Consider the following 19271-nt stretch of genomic DNA (forward strand, 5'->3'; position numbering starts at 1 on the left):
AGTCCTACAGGACAACGACAAGGGAGGGGAGGGGATGGGGCAATGGACTTGTTCGCCGTTGCGGACGAGCTTGCGCGGTTGAGAGTGTCCGACACGGGCCATGGGTTGCCTCGCCTCGTGCCTATACCCAAGGCGGTGGACACTGGGACGGCTACGACGTTCCGTCCAACAGCGGTCGAGGTCGCGGCCGATGTCCCAACCGCCGCCGCCAGCGCGAGCGCAAGCACGAACAACGCACCACCACTGCCGGCGTGGGACGAGATTGACGCCAGCACAAACGCATTCTCAGACCCCGTCCTGGACCCCATCGAGCCCGAACCGGCCCCCTTTGAACCTCTTCAACCGTCGACCTCCCTCCCGTTGTTCACCTACCGCACCCCTCTCACTGGCCACTTCACAAAGCCTCCAACAGTCGTGTACACGACCAACCCGGCCGAAGCCGACGACCTCGTAGCCTGCTTGAACGGCGATGTGCTCGGCCTGGATCTCGAGTGGCCCCTGCCAGGTGCCGGGCCCGTCAAAGTGATCACCAACAAGGACGGATCCACGCGGTTATGGCGTCAAGGAGAATGGGACGTCGTGCAGCGCAAATACGTTTGGAACGAGCGGCGGACCACAGTGATTCAAGTCTGCGACGAAAAGATGGTTGTCGTCCTCCATCTCCTGCGAGGAGCTGAACCTGGTCCCGGTCTCGTCAGCCTCATTGCCGACCCAACGCGGTACAAGACGGGAGTGGCAGTTCGAGGCGACGGACAAAAGCTCATGCGCGATTTCGCAGTGTTCAAATCTACCCCGCCACAAGGACTGCTGGATCTGAGTTACATTGTCCGCGAGCTTGACACGGAAAAGTGGGGCGCAGGGCGACGGCTCGTTGCGCTCAGCAAGATTGTGGCTGCATATCTCGACACAGAGCTCGATAAAGGGTTGGTGAGGAGCTCATTCGAAGGCGAGACTTGGGACCCGGAGCAGCTTGAGTGTGAGTGCAGCTATGTTGCACGGACCGCACAGAGCTGACAATACAAGATGCTGCCAACGACGTGTTCGCTTCTCTGCTTGTGTACAACGAGCTCGCTCGCCGTGCTTCTCTCAAGGAGACGAAGATTGACCGCAACAAGCACGCTGTCAGCCTGGCGCCTGTCCCGCTTCAACCCAGGCCACCAAAGGCCAAGGCCAGCACTGAGCCTACTGCCAATATCAATGTCGCCAACGACGGCGGCGCTGTTGAGGTGCCTATCGATGACTTTCCCTTCCCGGCTCTATCCCGCCACCCACGTTGGACGTTGCTCGACTCGTACTCGCGCGGACGGCAGTTCAAGCTCTTTGCCGCCGGAGGCGAGATTGACCAGCTCGCCAAAGACTACAATCTCAAACGCACCACAGTGGAGAGCTATGTTGTGCAGACGGCTATGGAGTTTGACGTTGGCGTCCTGCCGACCCCCATCCGGAGGAGGATTGTTGATGAAGTGGAAGTGGACGGGTGGGCTGCGACGAAGAACGAGTTCTTCTTCCGCAAGCTGAGGGACAGTTTAGAAGACGTGAAGGAGGACGAAGTGGTCACCGCTGGGTCCCAGTCGCTCAACGCCTTTGAAGAGCTCTTTGTGCAAGAGTACGTCGAGCACCACCGGCTGGCTCCGCAGGACATTCCACTCCCAGACACCCCGACGGACAGTGGCTCTGCCACGCCAACGTCCTCAGCGTCATGGTGGGGATACTTGTTTGAGAGCTTTCGGTCTCCCGTCGCGTCGCCTGCGCCATCCTCGTCTTCTGCCAGCCTGTACTTCTCAGCCTCGACACCTCCAGCCTCTCCCAGCCGTGACATGTCACGAGACATCTAGGTCACGTATACGAATACACACGCACGCACGATCAATTGTAGACTACGATACATATTTTGGCCATATCTTTTATGTAACAACACCTGCACTACAGCCTCGCCACAAGCTTGTCCTCAAACTTCCTCTCCAGGATCGCCATCTCCTCTGCCCCGGGGACGACAGTCCACTTGCCCATCCTGTCTTGGAGGTACGTCGTCGCCTCGCCGTTGGCCGCATCCACCACCTCGACGCGGCGCGGCACAATGGCGACGAGGACAAACCCATAGTGCGCGTTATCCACGCCCTCGGGCCCGGCCTCCCAGTCCTCCTCGGGTCCGTGTCCCTCGCCTGCGGGGTGCGTCGCGCGCCAAACGCGTTCACGCGTGTCCGACCAGTACTTGTACCCGCTCTCGGGGGCCTGCAGTGGCAGGTAATAGCTGTGCATGAGGCCCGCGGCGCGGAACTCGTTCCGCTCGCCGACGACGACGGCGCGCCCCCTGATGCGGAACGTGAGCGTGGGGGAGAGGTTCCATGCCAGTTCAATGTGGTGGTTTTGCGTGACGTCGGCGAAGTGTGGCGACGTGCGGGTCGTGGCTACGAGGAGGAGGCCCGACGGGGAGACTGCAGGAGGTTAGTAGACGGGAAAGGAGAATGGGGGTGGCTTGGGGGCGAGACAGGGAACTGGGGATGCGACGTTCTTGTGCTTCTCAACAGAACTAACCAACTACACACCGCACACATAAACGAGCGACTCTTTCACGCGCACACGACACGTCACCCACAACCGCGTCCCCCCGGGCCAGCGATGCTCCACTTTCTCGGCTTTCTTTCGACATAAGACAAGCGGGGCAAGCGGAGTCCGTTGATCCGTCAGTGGCGCAACGTCAAAAAAGATGTTTGTGCGCGACCAGGAGTGCGGGGGTGGCGCCCAGCATGTCGGGAATGTCGTGTGGTAGGGGTTGTGTGTGGTAGGGGGCTGTGTGTGGGGGGGACACAGAAGCGGGGAACGGGGTGAAGCATGTATATTTGGGGTAGAGAAGGGATGGCGAGATGGACAATAGGTGACGAGTGATGGAGGTGCGGGGTCAAGGCACAGAAAGCAGAGACACTCACATCCTTGGTGCTGAACGTAGCGAACTCGAGGACGTCTGTCGCCAGCGCCAGAGGTTGCAAGGGCATATTCTGAAGATGTCAGCTTGAGAGCTCATCGACCAAATGTGGATCTGGTGAATGTGATGGCCACTACCCGGCCTGCTAGTGACGTGTGGTACATAGCAGACATGCGTGGCCCTCGCATGAACCCAAAGCGGTGAAGCACGCACCAGTGCTAGCAGGGCTGGCCTCCAGTGCAGCGTCGAGCTGTGCGCGCCAAGGGGCGTTCTCGTTTGTGAAAGGCATTGTTGATGAGTAAACGGCTGATGGTTGGAAGTGGTCGATGAAGGAGAGAGATGTCGACGTGTACTCTACACGTCTCGCTTTAAGTACATGCCATCAGTCGGGAACGCGACCGCACCCACACCCCACACACGATGCGAAGCTCAAAGTATCAGCTGACCAGAGCTCAGATCACCATCAGAACACCGAAACCAAGCCGAACTTGCCGCTGGGCCCCGGATTGTGCTGTTCTCGAGATTGCGGGGTGGTGCGTTGTGCGGGCTGACATCAGTCCGCTTATGCCCATGGCCACCGCTCGTACTCCAATTGCCCGCAAGCCCGCACACGTAGGACCTCGAGACAGGCTTAGCTGCCCCACTGGTCTTGCGCAATGCCTCGCTTTCACCCTGGCGGCGTCCGCCGTCTGCCATTCTTGGCGTTTGGCGTGCTCTCCTGGCGTTCTCATCAGCAGCCAGACGCGTGTGCGTAGCGTGTGCTTGCAACCTCTCCCAAAGTTGTGGCCGATCAGCCGAGAGGCCTGCGCGGGGGCCCAATCTCTGACGTTCACGTCAGGAGGTTGAGAGTTAGTGCACGAGGCCAAAGGGGGTGTTGCAACGTGTGGTCACTCGAAAAGAGGTCGGAGGTCAGTGCGGAAAGAGGCGTGATCGAGACACCGTCCCACCAGTGCTCGTTTGCAGCCCTTGGGCTGCGATCGACCGGGTCGCGTGGTTTGTTGTTTGTCCGTGACCTTTAAAGTCGCATATACTATCTACCATAGAGTCTACTTACACCCTGTGAACGTTAGCAAACACTCGCTTGTGCCAACTGCCTGGACTCACTCTGGTGCACAATGGCCATACCGTGCTCCTCATACTCCTCCTTTGTGACCCAGAGCTGGTGGAACGTGCCCAGCGACGCGAGCACCGAGCCACCGAGCCACGACGAGTACTTGCGCTCGAAGGGAATAGTAGGGGAGTGGATCTTGATTTTTTGCTGCAAAGAGTTAGCCGAGGAAGGAACATTTTAACTCACGCTTGGGAGGAGCTGCGCGAGCTCGAGGTCGAGACGCTCGGTAAGACCGCGGGTGAGCGACGTGTTGCCGACGACGACAATGTTCTGCAACAGCGAGGCACGGACGTCGACGTCACAGGCCATGATCGAGTCGTGGACCAGCTGGCTGAGGGGGACCACGTCCTTGAGGCTGTGCGAGTGGTCGCCCGTAGGGGTGGTGCGGAGCGACGCGGGGGGCTCGACGGCCTGGTTGAAATAGTTTTTAGGGTCAAACAGCATCTCGGTGAAGCGGTAGCGCTCCTCGCCAAAGTACTGGTGGTAGCCGTCGGGGAACTCGTAGAGCGACTGGGGCAGGTCGCGGGCAGAACGGAAGTCGAAACCCTTATAGTTGATGACCTCGCCACACGTCTCCTTCCAAGTGTCGACAACGACCTCCTCGGCCCACGAGCGCCACGAGCCAGTCGTGCCGCTCAACCTGTCCTCACGGAGGGTGGGGTGGGGCTCAAGTCCAGGCTCGGACGTGGTGTCGCGCTTGGCGATCAGGTGGCGCGGCAAGAGCGACAGAGGGAAGCTACGCGTCGCGGTCGGGCTGGAAAAGTGGTTGTGCAGCTGCGAGAGGAGCAGTGACGAGGCAAGAGGCTGGCGCATGGTGCCTGCACGAAGGGCATAGCCATCGACAACGGGGACAGCGCTGGCATTGGCGTAGCCGACGTCAAGCACAAGGGCGGTAGGCTTGCCGGCAGCGAACGCGGACAGGACCCCCGACGAACCAAAGTAGATTGCTGGGACACCTTCACCCTCGAACGCGAGCTCTACGAGCTTTTCGCGGGCTGCAGGGGTGTTCCATGCGGGCTCGGTGAGCATGAGAGGGTGCTCGGTGGGGTCGATGTTGAGGCGCTCGCGGAGCAGGTACTTGAGCATCTGGCCAGCGGCCTCGCCATCATTCACTGAAAGTCAGCTGTCGCGGCACGTATGGCGGTTGCAACGCCCTCCTTCCCATATCACACCACACTCACCAACGCCATCCACCATAAAGTTGCCGACCTCCTGGTTGGCGCGCCAGACATTGGCGCCATCGTCGCCAAAGTAATAGGTCCGCTTCTTGGTCTTGTTGACCTCTTCCTGTTCCGGCTTCTGCTCGCCATCCATCGGATCGTCGCCATCGGCCGGGGCACCGTTAGAGCTGCTGGCCTCGGCATCGGTGTAGCCGTAGAATGTAGGGGTAACGATACGTGGGCCGTCCTCGCCTGCCCAACCAGCACGCGTCGTGTGCGAGCCAAAGTCGACAACGACAGCCGACACCTCGTCTGTTTACGCGTTAGCTCGTGATTTTAGGGGCGCATCCAGCCAGTGGACGCGTCAAAAGCGGCGGCAGTATGACACACCTCCGTTGTAAACCATACTGTCGGCGCGGGTGTGCTGTCGCGAGGTAGTGGGTGGTAGGACGGGAGAGAAGGGAGGATTGTTGGTGTTAGCAGTTGGCACCTGTGGCTCAATTAGGAGACCACATTATCCCAGGTGGTACTGAATCGGCGCGCGGTGTGTCGCTATTTAAATGACGTGTGCGTAATGATACTAATACTTCCGTCTCAACCACACTCGTTACATGGCATGACCTCAATCCTCGATCCCATCCATCCATCACAACCTCGGTCTCCACATGCCCACAACACCATGGCTCGTCCGCTAATGCGCTTTCCCAGCGCACACGCGCTGCCGCCATTGTTTCCTCCGGTCCTCCCAGATATGACCGCCGAGAGCTTGACGGCAGCCGCAAACGCATACCGACAGCCTGCACCCCCGCCGCAACTACCACTCCTCCAACTGCCGGGCCGGCACCAGGACCCCTTGTTCGACGATGGATCCGGTGCAGGACCATCATGCCCGCACAGAAGGCAATGGCCAGGACGCGGAGACCATGCTCCTACGGCTGACACGACACTGCGTACCGCCCGTCTCTCGGATGCCGAGCTCGACGGCATGGTTGGCGACATGGCCGTGCTCGTTCGCCGCGAGTATGACTGCTGGGTCGAGGCATGCTGGTGAGCTACTCAAACACAGCTCTTTCGTAACCCAACTGACAGAGTTCGCGAACAGGACTGAGGCCTTTCACCACGTCTTCACTCGCACCATCCCGACATTTCTCATAACTCTTATCGTAGCCGGTGCCAGCCCGTCCTTTATGCGTCGACAGATCGTACACGGTGGGCCGGCATTAGACGAAATATTCATGGCCGACATGCTCGATAACCTGTATTCCGAGCTCGAGCGACGTCTGTCGGGCAAGCTCATGCCGGATGTCCGCGGCGAGAGCTCGTCGATGGCGACAGCCGCCGCTGCCATTGGCGCCGGTGGACTCGGTGCACAGCCGACAACAACGCCCGGTCTTCCCCGCGACGGCGTGTGTACACACGACCTCGGGCCTGCACACGGTGCGCCGGCTGACGACGACGACCACGCGGCCTGCCTGTGCCAGCTGGCCGCGTGCCCTGCCTGTCTCCACGACGCGGCTCACTCGCGCAAGGCGCCCGTGGGACTGCTTCCCTTTGAGCTGAGCGGCACGCCCGTGGCTGCTGGGTGGGCCGGTGTGGTCGAGACGGAGGAGCAGGCGCGGGACCGCGAGTTTGGTTCATCGTCTACACGCCCAGCACGTCGGGACCCGCCAGAGACAGCTCTTCCAGTGGGCAAGGGGTTTGTTCACCACCCAAAGAAGGTGCCGACGCCTTCGCGCCCTCCCATCTTCCCCCATCCACAAATGACAGACGTGCTGGCCGTGGAGGAACACTTGCGCTGGCGACTCAAAGAGCTCGGTGCCGTGGATCCATCGGTCGAGAGTCGGTATGGGCCGAGCACGAACGCGCCCGCTGCGCTCGAGGGACTGGAACGCGCACTCCGTCTGGACGAGGACGACGGGAGCGAAGCGAATGCACCGAACGGACACGGCGGCGGTGGCGGCAAGAATGGCCGCAAGTTGGCTGTTGGTCGTAGCAAGGCCCGCTTCAACAAGGCTGTCAAGGCGCCGCCCAAACCCAAGGCAGAGAAGAAGAAGGTCTACCTCCCTGTGGAATGGGCCGAGGCCGACCCAGCCGTGCGCAACATGGCCATCGTGCTCACCTTCCGCCACTTTGTCAAAGTATGTGTGGAAATACCCCTTATCGGGTCGTCTGCTAACACTGTGCAGCTTCTCCACCAAGCCGCTGTCACCTCGTCACCCTTTTCGTACGCCGGCTACTCCAAGGACGTTGCCGCGCTCGCCTCTGTCCACCCTGTCGCCCTGTATCGCCGCCTGACCGAGGCAACAGCAACACGCAAGGGCCGGCCGGCACGCGAGACTCGCGCCTGGATCGAGTGTATGGACAAGTGGACCGAGGAGCTGGGCGCGCGCGAAAAGGCCGCCGGAAACGTCCTCGTCAACTCGGGCCAGCACTTTGACGCTGTCAAGTGCTACACGCGCGCCATCTCGCTCGACGGCAAGAAGACAGTGTACTACTCCAACCGGGCCGTCGCGCTCAACACCTTGGGCAAACACGTGGCCGCCGAGGCCGACTGCGTGCACATTCTCAACAAGGACGCCAAGAACAGTAAAGCGTTTTACCAGCGTGCTGTCGCGCGCAGGGGACTCGAGAGGTGGCGCGAGGCCGAGACGGACTTGAAGCATGTCCTCCGCCTCCAGCCGGGCAACGAGGCCGCCAAGACCCTCCTGGCCAAAGTCAAGGTCGAGGTGGCAAAGCTGCCCAAGCAGCGGTTGGAGGATGTGCTCAACTTTTAGGTGAGGGGGTGATGGCGGCACCAGGCTCGGCGCTGGCTTTTGTTGCGCCAGAGTCGCGGAGTGGGTCTGGGCTGAGGGGTTCGGTAGGTGGAGAGGAAGTCTATCAACGGAGTAGGAGGAGGGACAGGAGGTGTCACTAAGACCCTCGGTATGAATCCTCTCGGAATCACCCGCCCTCTATCTAGCCACACTATATCTAGTATTTGTAGCCATGACGACCATCAGCTATAGACACGCATGATCTCGTCCACCAGCCCCACGCCCTGGCCAGTTGGCTCATGTATATCAGTCGTAGCATCTCACAATCCTACACAACGACGACGCAAAAACCTAGGACGCTGCCGCCTGCTAGCGAAGGGCTTTTTCTCTCTCTCTCTCGCTTCCACCTTGATATAATCCCAGTTCTCTAGCGACGGACACCCTGGCCTCGGGGCGCGCCGCGGCGGGCGTTGGCTGGAAGAAGTGGTCAGCAAACTGTTTCTGTGTCTGGGTCTGTGTCTGTGGCTGCGTTTGTGGGGAGACAAGAGTCGGTTGGCCAAGTCGCCAGCGAGACCCCCGCGAGAGCGGTCGCTGGGGACAGCACCCGGTACTCTTGAACATTTGGTTCCCGGGTGACTCGACATTTGTCCGTGCCCGTTCGAGTTGACACTTACCTCGTTGGATAGTGGCACGGCCACGGGCGGCACCGATACCGCGTCCACGCATGGCGTTGGGACCCACGCGCTTGAACATGGGCGCGTTGGCCAGCAGATCCGGCACGATGATGAAACGGACCTGTGGGTGCGTGTCAGGTAGCCGCCAAAAAAACAGACATCAAGGTGTGGTGGAGGCCCAACGCTAGCAATGAGGAGCCGTGGAGAGTGGGGGATGGCGGCTGGGGGAGGGGGATGGAGGCTGGAGGCGCCGGCTAACGTGGTCCACGAGACGAGACGAGCTAGTCCCGATTCACCGGTCGCGTTCCTCAAGCCTCCCCGAACGAGATCCGAGAAAAAGCGATGACATCCAAGAAAAAGCAACGAGATCATCTTTGGTCACATCCTCCAACGAGGTCCTTAGACCTCCTTGAGGCTGCGGATGCGGCGGTGCGTCTTGAGACACATGACATGATCTCGTGCAGGAGTGGCTGGCGAGGGCGCGACTGGGGCCCTTGTTGGGCCTTGCGTTGCGGTGGGTGAGGCGTGGGGCGTGCGCCAGGCGGCGCCGGCACGGAGGCGCACCGTGCCGTACCATTGCTGTGGGAGATCGGGGGCACCGGACACTAGTGTGTGTCCAGCTCGACGCCCGCCCGTTCCCATCACAAAAGCCCACCGACAAGCTGGATTTCCAAGCCCAGGCCCGGGCTCCAAGTCACTGGGAGAGACAGCAGGTGGTGAATGTGGCCGCAGGCGCCAACAATTCACTGGCCTTGTGTCACGAGACGCAAGAGTTCAGTCATGGTCGTCGGATCGTCACACATGACAACACACGCCCCATCCAGCGGATGAACTGTTTCAGAGAACGGGGGCTGATGGCAGGATGTGAGAATGGAGAGCAAGGCCGGTAAACCGGGTCCCCAACGACCACCGATGACACTTTTGCCGGCGGCTGTTGTCTCCTGGGATTCATGTGGGGGGGGGATGTGGGTACGCGAAGACGCGTCATGGTGGACTTGACGTCTCGAGAAATCCAATGCGTGGACGGCGCCAAATGGCCATCGCTGGCCGCTAGCGTTGTCTCTCGAGGTCGAGGTCGCGAGAGGGGAACAGACGCTCCCTCCCTCTCAATCGCACATGAGGGCGACGAGGGCGAGCCCCGGCACTCGCGCCCAGCAGAACATCCTCCCACACCTGTCCACTTGTTCTCGAACAGCTCCACCTCCATGGCCCATGGCCCGGCCTGTGAAATCCCCACTCCACAAGCTCTCCTTCCCCTTTGCCTCTCCTCTGTCTCCTCCTCGTCTTCTCCACGCCGCCCGCAAGGAAATCCAGAACCAGAACCCGGAACCAGAACCAGAACCACACACACAGGCCCACATGCCTTGCAAAACACAACACTCACCATGCTGCCACGGATGTACACCTGCTCGAGCTGGGACACGCGTCCGTCACGCGCGGTGACGGTGATCTCGCGGAGGGCCATGTTGAGCGAGTCCTCGGCTGTTGGGGGACGCGTGTGGAATGGATAATGAGCGGAGCGGAGCGCGCGCGCGAGTCGGGCAGTTGGGCAGTTGGGTTGGTGGGCGCCGCGGGAAAGACAAGGCGGGACAGTGACAGTGAACAGCCGGGGGCACGTCGAGGTCACAATGAGGTTGGCAGCGAAGGGAGGAGGATGAGAAAAGAGGGGAGGATCTACGTCAGGACAGAGTAACAAAGGAGGTCAGCAGCGGGTTCAGCGACGTACCCTCCATCAGCTTGCCGCGGTATGTCTGTAGCGCGCGTCAGCATCCTGGTACACCCACGCCGTTGCATCCCATCTCTAGGAGGGGACGGGCACCGCGACTCACCTCGCCAGTCTTGAGCTCGACGGTGATGATGTGGCCGAGCGACTCGTGCAGGAGCTTGATGGGGACACCGAGGTTGGCCATTTTGTTGCGCGAAGTTGTAGACGGAAAGGGCGGGGGGGGGGCAAGTGAGGGGGGAAGGCGGGGAGGGGAGGACGGCCGCGGGAGTGTGTTGTGTCGTGTGCTCGGCGAGAAGGGCGGATGCGGCGTGCTAGACGGGGATATGGATGTATGTAGACTGCGGGTTTGTTGCCCTTTGGGATGTGTATTGAGTAGTTGGAGGTTTCGAGAGTGGCAAATAGAGGGGGCGCGGATAAAGAAAAATGGCGCCGCGCGCCGGCACAGTGCCATGGTGGTGGGTCGGAAAACACACTAGGGTGAAAGAGGGACGTACATCGAAAGCCATATTGTGTTTTTTCGTGAAAGGGGGACCTACATTCAATGCCATGGTGACATTGTTGCGACTGTCTCATCAACCCACCATGTCCCTTTCTGGCTCATCATCTGCATAGATATCCCTTCTCTTCCTCTCTACAACGCGGGCCCTACGGGAGACGTCTCTCTACAGTACGACGATACGATACAACACAGCGCAAGGGAGACAATGTATAGTATCTGCTATTCGTAGGCAGAAACCAAAAAAAAAGTACTAATAAAATGGGACGCGACTGGGCGTCGGCGTCAACAGAGATGAAACGAGATTTCGAAAAGTGACTTGGGGGGGGGGGGGGAAGCTTCGCAAGAGACAGTGGCGCAAATCGTTAAATGGACGTGACAGTTCGGGAGTCATTGACAGGTCGTGTCGTCCGGAACATGGAGAAAGACAAAAGACATAACAAAAGGGATCACAAGCTGTATTGTCAGTTGTGGCCCTTCTGCGAACGTTGCTCAACTCACGACTCATCGAGCTCAGCGTTGGTCGACGAGCTCCGCACGTTGAGCTCGCCGCTGAACAGCTCGGGGGCTGGGAGGTACGCGCTCGGCAGACCATTCTTGAGGTCCGAGTCGGCGACGACCTCGGGAGTGGCGAAGAGGCTGCTGCCGTCGATGGTCTCGCGCCTGCCGCCAATGTTGCGGGCGGGCATGGTCGAGGCACCCATGAGCTGGGGAGCGCGCGAGCGAGGCGGGCTATATGGGCCCGTCTGGGAGTTGCGGCGCTCAATCTTGGTCGCAGTCGCTGCGCGAGCGCCGAGAACAGGGGTGCCGCGCGGGGAGACGTTGTTGAACCCGTTCATGGGGACGTGGTTACCCATGGGGAAACCCACACCCTGGTATGCGCCAGGCGAGACTGTGCCGGTGCTGGTCATGGGAGACGAGGCTGGGAGAGGGTTGGAGGTGGTGGTGAGCATGTCGACCGAGGTTGGGGTCTTGGTGCTGAAGAGGCTCGAGGAGCTGGTGTCAGGCAGCGGGTTGTTGTTGGGGTTGATGGTCACCGGCTGGAACATGTAGTACTGGGGCACCGAGTCGAGCGGGGCCACCTGGATGGGGCGCATACCATCGCCCAGAGTACCCAAGCCACGACGGACCCAGGTGGAGGGGTCGTGGAGGCTGAAGGAAGGCGGTTCCTGCGTGCCGCGGAGGACGCGGTCGTACTCGTCATCGGTGGTGATGGCGTCGTCGTTCAAGAACAAACCGCTGAGGGTCGACGCAGGGGAGAACGCTGGAGTGTCCGTAAGACTTGGAGTGGCAACGCCGTTACCAGACGTGAACTGGAGCGTGTTGCTCGCGCCAGGGAACATTGAACCGCCCGGTGGGGCAGACTGGGGCGTCATAAAGCTCGAGCTCGCGTAGGTCAAGTTGAGGGACATGCTCTTGTGCGGGACGTGCTTGAGATGGTTGTTGTTCTGGAGGGCAAACTGGCGTCCGAGGGTGCTCGACGTAGGCTGGAAAGCGCTGACGTTGGGACGGCCAATGCTGGAGGGCATGGAGAAGCGGCGGTGCGACTCGATGGTGGCGGCGTCCAGGCCGCCACTGTTCTCAACCATCATCGAGGCATCGCTGTGAGATGACGAAGGTGGTGGCATCTCGCTGTTGGGGTCGGGGGTGGCAAAGATGATCTGCTTGGTCTCGTCGAGGTCGGCAAGCATGGGGTTGGGATACGCGTCCGGAGGCGAGTTGAAGCCGTCCGAGTCTGAACTGACGGACAGGGTCTCTTGCTGAAGACGGGCGGCATTCTTCTGGGCCTGCGAAGGGCGAGGAGGGACACGACGCTTGAAGCTGAGGATCTCCTCCTTGGTGGAGTCGCGGCGGAGGAAGGTGTGGGCTGTGGCGGTCAATGGTCTAGTCTCCTGTCTCAACAGCCCAAGTGCACTTACACCAGGTGCTCGCGTCCGGGTCGACAATCCCACTCTCGACATGACGAAGGCTGACCTTGCGCATCCAACCATAGATCTAGAGGGAAGTAAGCGTTGAACCACCACCGCCACAGGCGGCTGTCTACTCACGTTGAGCTGGCGCGAAAAGCTCGCAAAGCGGCTCTGCCTGTAGATAAGGGGAAGGACCTTGTCGGCCAACTCGTCCGGACGCTCAATGATGATGATTTCACCGGCGTCGTCCCAGCGGATGATCTGAGAGGGGCGTATCAGCATTGTCTGTCACATACAAAAGGCAACACAGCGCCCCTGGGCGACACCTGTGGTGCGGCGTGTGCCACTTACATGGTGGAACTCTGCATTGTTCCTTATCTGGTCAGTACACTGTTGCAAAATGGGTTGGGGCATGTGCTTACAAAACACTGGGTAATGTGTCAGCATGTATGGCTCATGGGGGGTCACTCCGTTGGTACTCACTCGTAGAGCTTGGTGAGGAACGTGGGCTGCTTGCCGTCGACCTTTTTGGGTCCCTTGCCGCCCTTTTTGGGTGAACGGGTGGTGAGAGTTGGCGTGGTGGCAGTTGCGGCGGGGGCGAATGCGGGGTTGTACCATGGATCGTCCTCCTTGGCAGGAGGGGCCCACCCAGAGGGGCCGGGAGCAGACGGGGTGGCGGGGGAGCCTACCATACCGGTGCTGTCTGGCCCAGGCACCCAGCTGCTAAAGCGCGGGGTGGTAAAGTAGTCTGTGGCGACCTGCTGCTGCTGCTGCTGCTGGTACGGCGACTCGAGGTCCTTGGTGTTGCCGGTCATGTTGCGGGGGAAGTTGGTAGAGTCGAACAGCTGGCTGTTGAAGCCGGTGGCGCTCATGTCGACGCGGGGAATGTAGTTTGGCACCGAGCGGGAGAGGTGTGACGAGTCGATCATGGACGACTCGGTGTCCCAACGCGGCTGCTGGAGACGCAGTGCGGTCGACGACGTCAGGCTGGCTGGCATGAGGAGGTGTGGGGTGAGGGGTGGTACAGAGGGGGTGTAAGTCTTGGGCTCGCTCATTGCGGGAGAAACCGGCCGTTGGGGTGGGTGGGCGGTCAGGTGGACGGCCAAAGGTGGTGGTGGGTGGTGGGGGTGTGGGGGAGGCGTCCGGGGCGGTAGTTACTCCGGTGCAAGCGGCTCCTGCTTGTGGTGTAGGCTGCTTGCGGCGACGCTGAAGAGAAGGTGTCACTCGTCGTCGAGGATGAAAAGGCAGTGGCTATCTAAATCCAGTTCACTGGGTAGGGTGTGGGAGGAGACTGGAGGAGACGGTCAGCGATCTGGTGTCATTTGCCACCTCGTTGTCCGAGGCGTTTCCCAGGCGTGGGAGCGGTGGTACGAGGCCCACTGATGGCCGCGACTGGCGTGTGCCTGCCGGCCTGCCTGCAACAAGTGGAGTTGAGGAGATGCACGACTCACAAGATGAGGGAAGAAACCGTGTACTTGCCTGATCTATAATGATGTTTGTGTTCCACGGGCGTTGGTTGGGGGGATGTCGTGGTCGACTGATGACGACAAGGGGTGACTGTGTCTGAGCGGCGGTTTTGACCGGAGTCGGCGGGCTTGCGCGCTCGAGTATGACTGGATTCCAGTAAGGTTGACAAGGTTGGACAAGCTGCTGCAAGGACAACGGGCTGTGCAGTGTGGGCAGACACGAGATGGGGGGGATCTCAGAGCTGCTGGTGGGGCCCAGATGGGAAACAAGGTGGACACAAAGGGTTGTGTGGAGAGATGAGGTGGCGGTCAATGCCGCGGGTGGGTGTGAGGGGGCACAATGTCTTGTGTGGCACGCCAAGTGTGTTACAGTGTCGTGGGCGTCGGGGGGGGGGGGGGGGGCGACGCGTTGGGATGGGTCGTCAAGGTGGTGTGTGTCCTTTGGCAGATGGGCACAGACGAGAGAGCTGTGGATGATGGTGGTGGTGATGATGATGATGGGGGGGAGGTGGAAAGGAGGGACGGACAGACGGGGGGGGGGGGGGGGGGGGGGGGGGTGGCAGCTCTCTTTGTGTGTTCGGGCTTTTGAGTGGAGATGGGGATAATGGGGACGACTGGCGGCGGCGGCGGCGGCAGTGACACCAGTGGCCACCCGGCTGGTGGGTGGCCTGGGTGGCCTCGAGGCGTCACCCGTTGTTGCAATGTACACACCGGCTACCTCGTCCTCGGGGCTGATGCCCATGCCCAGGACATGACAGGACATGACAGGATCACACACACACACAGGCTCCAAGCACGGATCCTCGGCGTTCCATGGCGCACGCTTTGGCGTTTCCCCCCAGGCCCCGAACAGACACACACCACACACACACACGGACATGCGCTGCCGCTGCCTGCCTGCCGCCGTCGTCGTCGCCGCCGCCGCCGCCATCACGACGCCTCTGACGAGAGACGAGCTGTCGCCCAGGCACATGTCCGTGGATCACCGATGCTCTCCTCGTCGGCCTCGTTCCATAGCGCACGGCGGCGGCGCCACACCGTTACGCCACACACGCCGCCGCCGCTTGGCCGTTGGGCCGTTTGCCTCGCCGTCCCCCGCCGGTCCTGCCCCCTCCTCCCCTGGCGCAAAACGCCACGCAGTCGCCGCGCGCTGTACGCTGTGCCATCATCAATGCATCCACCATTATGGGTGGGCCGCGGTTTGCACCTGGTCCGCAGCTTTGGAGAAAGAGAGAGCATAAACGTCAGCTGGGGTGTACCTTTTGCCTCTCTCTGTGCCTCCCTTTTCACAGTTACCTGGGCTAGGCCTCTAGCGCAACATCCCCCGCCGGACCGCTCCTCTCTCTCTCTCTCTCGGGGATCAACGAGTGGGCCGACGTCGTCCGCGGCGGCATGGTCGACATGACAGCCGAGAGAGACCCCGTGATGATGGATGTGCCCGTGAATTTCCATGAGGCCACATGTAGGGACACACCGAGATCCTCCGACCATGGGCACCACCGCACGTCCCCCCGCCCCCTTCATCCGCGCCATTACCGTGTTGCATCCCACGTTCAACCCACTGGTCAGATGTAGACTATACTGTTGGGGGACCCACCGCTACCGCCGGCAAAGACACACCCCATACACCCAGCTGCACCGCCGCAACCCCTTGGCTTGCTGGCTTGCTGGCTTGCTTGCTGACACCTTTCAACATTGCCGGTTGGCTGACGGTTGGCTGACTCTCTGTGCGGAGCTTTGTGTCGTGTGCCTATCCCAACGGGAGGGGCCTCGGGGACGGCTCTTAGCGTCTGCACCAGGAGTGGACCTGTATACACCGTGCGCAGTCGGCGCTCGGAGCGTGCTGAATGTTGCTGCAGTGACCAAAGGCAACAGGTTTTGCCACGGCTGACTGTGCAAAGGTGTCCAATTTGTCCGGTGCCACTCGCCGGGGATAGAGGTTGTTTTTGTCTCTTGTTGCTCAAATCGCCACACACACGTCCTTTTGGTTCCCACGCTGCCCCAGCATTTAGCACAGCCCACCACACACCCTCTGGTGCCTCCATTGACCCCGCGGACAAGGCCTTGTATACTTGTAGAGTCTACAGGTCTTTACAGATCTATGGATCTCTGTCCAGAGCCGCATACACAAACCCGGACATGCCGAGGGCACACCCGGTGAGCAAACCCGTGTGCCCGTGCCCGACGAGGGCCAGGCTAAGGACATGCTCCCTTGAGCGCCACTCTCAGGTTCCACCAAAAAACAAACGCACGTAGAGAGGCTCCAATGGTCCCTAGTCGCCCGTAACTCTTTGTTGCCCACAATGCAACGGGAAAGAAAAGAAAAAGGGGGGGGCAACGTCGTGTATGCGCGGTTACACGGAGAGTCCGTGGTGTTGAGCCTTCCTTCCATGCCTCGGACGATCGTGGAATGCTCCTCACCCAAACAGGTGTGGAAAATCTGGAACAAGTCGGCAGTCGGGGCAGCAAGCTCAGCGCCGCGGCACCCCCTGTGACCATACCATTCGTCCTCGACGCCATCTTGACAAGAAAGAAAAAGCGCCAAGCAACGCCTCACGCCTCACCCTCTTGCTGTCCCCCTCGCGTTAGTACAAACACTCCTCGGCCCCTCGGGTTTGCAACCTACAAGTCGGGCTCGGAACATTTGACGAAACAGATCCTCCACCACCCCAACATGACAGATGGCGTCGCCCCAGGCTGTAGCCAGCGGGGTTGCCAGTGACTGTTCCAGCACTTTCAGAACGAGTTCTGAGACACACATACAGTAGTGTCCCAGCCACACATCACCACGGCCTGTCCATTGGCGATCATTCCGGCATACATCTGACCCGGTGGCCACCCATCTCGCTCTTTTCCGCCCACATCCGGCTTGTGGAGACCCGACTGGCCCCACAACGGTACAACGGAAAAGCTTACTCACCACCGAGCACGACACCTCCTCTAAAACGCCTCTCGATCCTCTCGGCTTGCGCGGCCCCCATGCAGCCGACGACGGCAATACCCACACCGCAACGCTCCACGCCAGTACCGGGTGGGGCTGGTGGCCGCGGCACCGGGGTTCACACACACTCAGCCGCGTCCACACGCCACACCCACGCCCGCTCCGGACGGCCAACGGCCAAATCTAGCTGGCGATGCGGCGAGGAGAGAGCCTTTGTGCGATCTGTGTCTGGCGGCCGCTTTGCTCGGATCGCTCGCCTGCCTTTGGCTGCCATCGGACGAACAAGCCTTTTCGGACATCGGGCTGTTCGGGTTTGCCACATCACACATTACAGTTTGCCCAGGTGTGGTGGCCTCCTTGTCTCAGCGTCCTGTCTGCAAGTGGCGTTACATTGGCGTTCCAGGTTCATCCAGGTTCGCCCAGGTTCGTCCAGCCTCGTGTGCGTGCGTGCTGGCCCAGGGGCCCAGGGGTCCCATGTCAAGCAGCGTCATGGCCCCCAATGGCCTCTCCGGACAGTTGGGCCGTCGGGCCAGTCCGTAACCGCCCCCACCGCTCCGCTGCAACCACCGCCGCCGCCGCCGCCGTCCATGCCGGCCGTAGGCCGTCCACCCACACTACCCCCCAATGCGTGAGATCGCAACGATCGCAAGTCGTCACGCGTTCGTCAGTGCAGTTCCTGCAGTTCCTGTAGTTCCTGTCAACTTCAGGTGTCTCACAACGTTGCCCCCCGTCAGCCCCGCCACACCCGCTGCGCCTGCCCAGCGGCCAGCAGCCAATCCCGTCCGCAGAGTGCATCGCCCCAAGATCTGCTGCAGGTCCTATCTCCACGTTCCCGCGTTACCCATTCAGTGTAGTTGCATTTTACCTGCAGATCCCCTCAACCGCCAGTGGAGCAAGCCCACGCCCGCAGGGTTACAGGTTACATGGTCTTGATCTATGCCATGTATCGGTCCACCCCCCCGGGCCTCGGCATCTCGGCGGGTCCCTTCGGCTCCACCTCCCCCCCGGGTGTCGGGTCGGTACAACTGTGCGCGCGCCGTCACACTCAACTGGCATCTCGGACCGCGGCGAAAGTGACCAGGTTGGTAATAAGAGAGGTATTACCGACACACACACACGCACGCTTGCCAAAAAAAGGTAAAAAGAAACATCACAAAAATAGGATTTTGGTGTTTAACAGACCTCTTGGCCCAACCGTGCGGCAAGTGGCGAGCGGGAGGGAGGAAAGGGAGGGGGGACACGGACAGCAGCGATAGGGACATTCGCCATCGCCACACACCCGTCCTAGGCGTCCGCACACCGAGGTTATTCCCCGGCGATCCCACCACCCCCGCTCCAACGCGCGGCGGGGCGGGGCGGGCGGGGCGGACGGGGCGGAGCAGCCATGCCGCTGACGTGAGGACAGACTGTGTGTACAGGACATAGGACACCACAGAGTGTATGGTTGGGCCCGGGGCGGGGGCGGAGCAACATTGCGCCTCGGCACGTGCGTGCTGTGGAAGGGTATATGGTGGCATTGGGCACTTGCGCCACACTGTGCGGGGTGGGGTGAGGCCGGTGAAGGGCTCGAGTCTGTCAGTTCATTTTGGTGTGTGTAGTGCGCCCATGCCCATGTATAATGCGTACAATGGTGACAGAGGCCTCAGGCGCAATGGCGTGTGGGTGACAGATAGGCCGGGAACATTTGATGGAAGGGAAAGAAGGTGAGCGAGCACTGGTTACATCGATTCTGTCAAGGGGCTCAGTACGCAGAGTCGCATGTAGGGACAATTGTTGAGTGTTGGTTGCAACTGGGCGTTATATTGACAGCGGCTGTGGGCAAGAGATCAAGAGATCAAGAGACCAGTCCTGACGAATGGCATCTTTGGTCGCTTCAACGGGTTACCAGTCGTCCTCGTCCAGGAATCGAACCTCCGACACATGCTACCAGGGCCCTGGGGACGTATCTGAACGGTTATGAAGGCATTTAACGCAGTTCACAGCAAGTGGCAATGCCTGTCACCTGCATCCAGGACGGTGGACAGTGGACACCTTACTGAGTAGCCTTACTGTATGAACTGGAGATGATGTGCACCTCATCGCCCAACACAGGCTGCAGGGTAAGCATGCAT

General features: G+C 60.6%; 6 protein-coding genes across 6 annotated transcripts; 2 read left to right on the top strand and 4 right to left on the bottom strand.

The window, feature by feature from the left end:
- Positions 1-42: 42 nt before the first annotated feature.
- On the top strand, positions 43-1835 carry EHS24_007967 (uncharacterized protein; the record flags this gene model as incomplete). The annotated part of the gene is made up of 2 exons (XM_028623297.1): positions 43-976; positions 1024-1835. 2 exons carry the CDS (start codon positions 43-45, stop codon positions 1833-1835), a joined length of 1746 nt encoding a protein of 581 aa, XP_028476230.1.
- An 88-nt stretch (positions 1836-1923) lies between these two features.
- EHS24_007968 (uncharacterized protein) lies at positions 1924-3212 on the bottom strand (the record flags this gene model as incomplete). The annotated part of the gene is made up of 3 exons (XM_028623298.1): positions 1924-2435; positions 2928-2996; positions 3137-3212. 3 exons carry the CDS (start codon positions 3210-3212, stop codon positions 1924-1926), a joined length of 657 nt encoding a protein of 218 aa, XP_028476231.1.
- A 757-nt stretch (positions 3213-3969) lies between these two features.
- Positions 3970-5600, bottom strand: ARP4 (NuA4 histone acetyltransferase subunit; the record flags this gene model as incomplete). Its single annotated transcript, XM_028623299.1, has 5 exons — positions 3970-3980; positions 4028-4181; positions 4221-5146; positions 5216-5506; positions 5585-5600. 5 exons carry the CDS (start codon positions 5598-5600, stop codon positions 3970-3972), a joined length of 1398 nt encoding a protein of 465 aa, XP_028476232.1.
- A 345-nt stretch (positions 5601-5945) lies between these two features.
- On the top strand, positions 5946-7968 carry EHS24_007970 (uncharacterized protein; the record flags this gene model as incomplete). The annotated part of the gene is made up of 3 exons (XM_028623300.1): positions 5946-6241; positions 6297-7332; positions 7381-7968. 3 exons carry the CDS (start codon positions 5946-5948, stop codon positions 7966-7968), a joined length of 1920 nt encoding a protein of 639 aa, XP_028476233.1.
- Positions 7969-8374: 406 nt separating this feature from the next.
- Positions 8375-10531, bottom strand: SMD3 (small nuclear ribonucleoprotein Sm D3; the record flags this gene model as incomplete). The annotated part of the gene is made up of 5 exons (XM_028623301.1): positions 8375-8421; positions 8622-8742; positions 10006-10295; positions 10348-10372; positions 10451-10531. The coding sequence occupies 5 exons, from the start codon at positions 10529-10531 to the stop codon at positions 8375-8377; spliced, it is 564 nt and encodes a 187-aa protein (XP_028476234.1).
- A 761-nt stretch (positions 10532-11292) lies between these two features.
- Positions 11293-13808, bottom strand: EHS24_007972 (uncharacterized protein; the record flags this gene model as incomplete). Its single annotated transcript, XM_028623302.1, has 7 exons — positions 11293-11299; positions 11345-12710; positions 12763-12838; positions 12892-13014; positions 13105-13126; positions 13176-13181; positions 13237-13808. 7 exons carry the CDS (start codon positions 13806-13808, stop codon positions 11293-11295), a joined length of 2172 nt encoding a protein of 723 aa, XP_028476235.1.
- Positions 13809-19271: the final 5463 nt, after the last annotated feature.

This window comes from Apiotrichum porosum (assembly GCF_003942205.1).
Source record: "Apiotrichum porosum strain DSM 27194 chromosome Unknown scaffold_6, whole genome shotgun sequence".
NCBI classification, from domain to species: domain Eukaryota; kingdom Fungi; phylum Basidiomycota; class Tremellomycetes; order Trichosporonales; family Trichosporonaceae; genus Apiotrichum; species Apiotrichum porosum.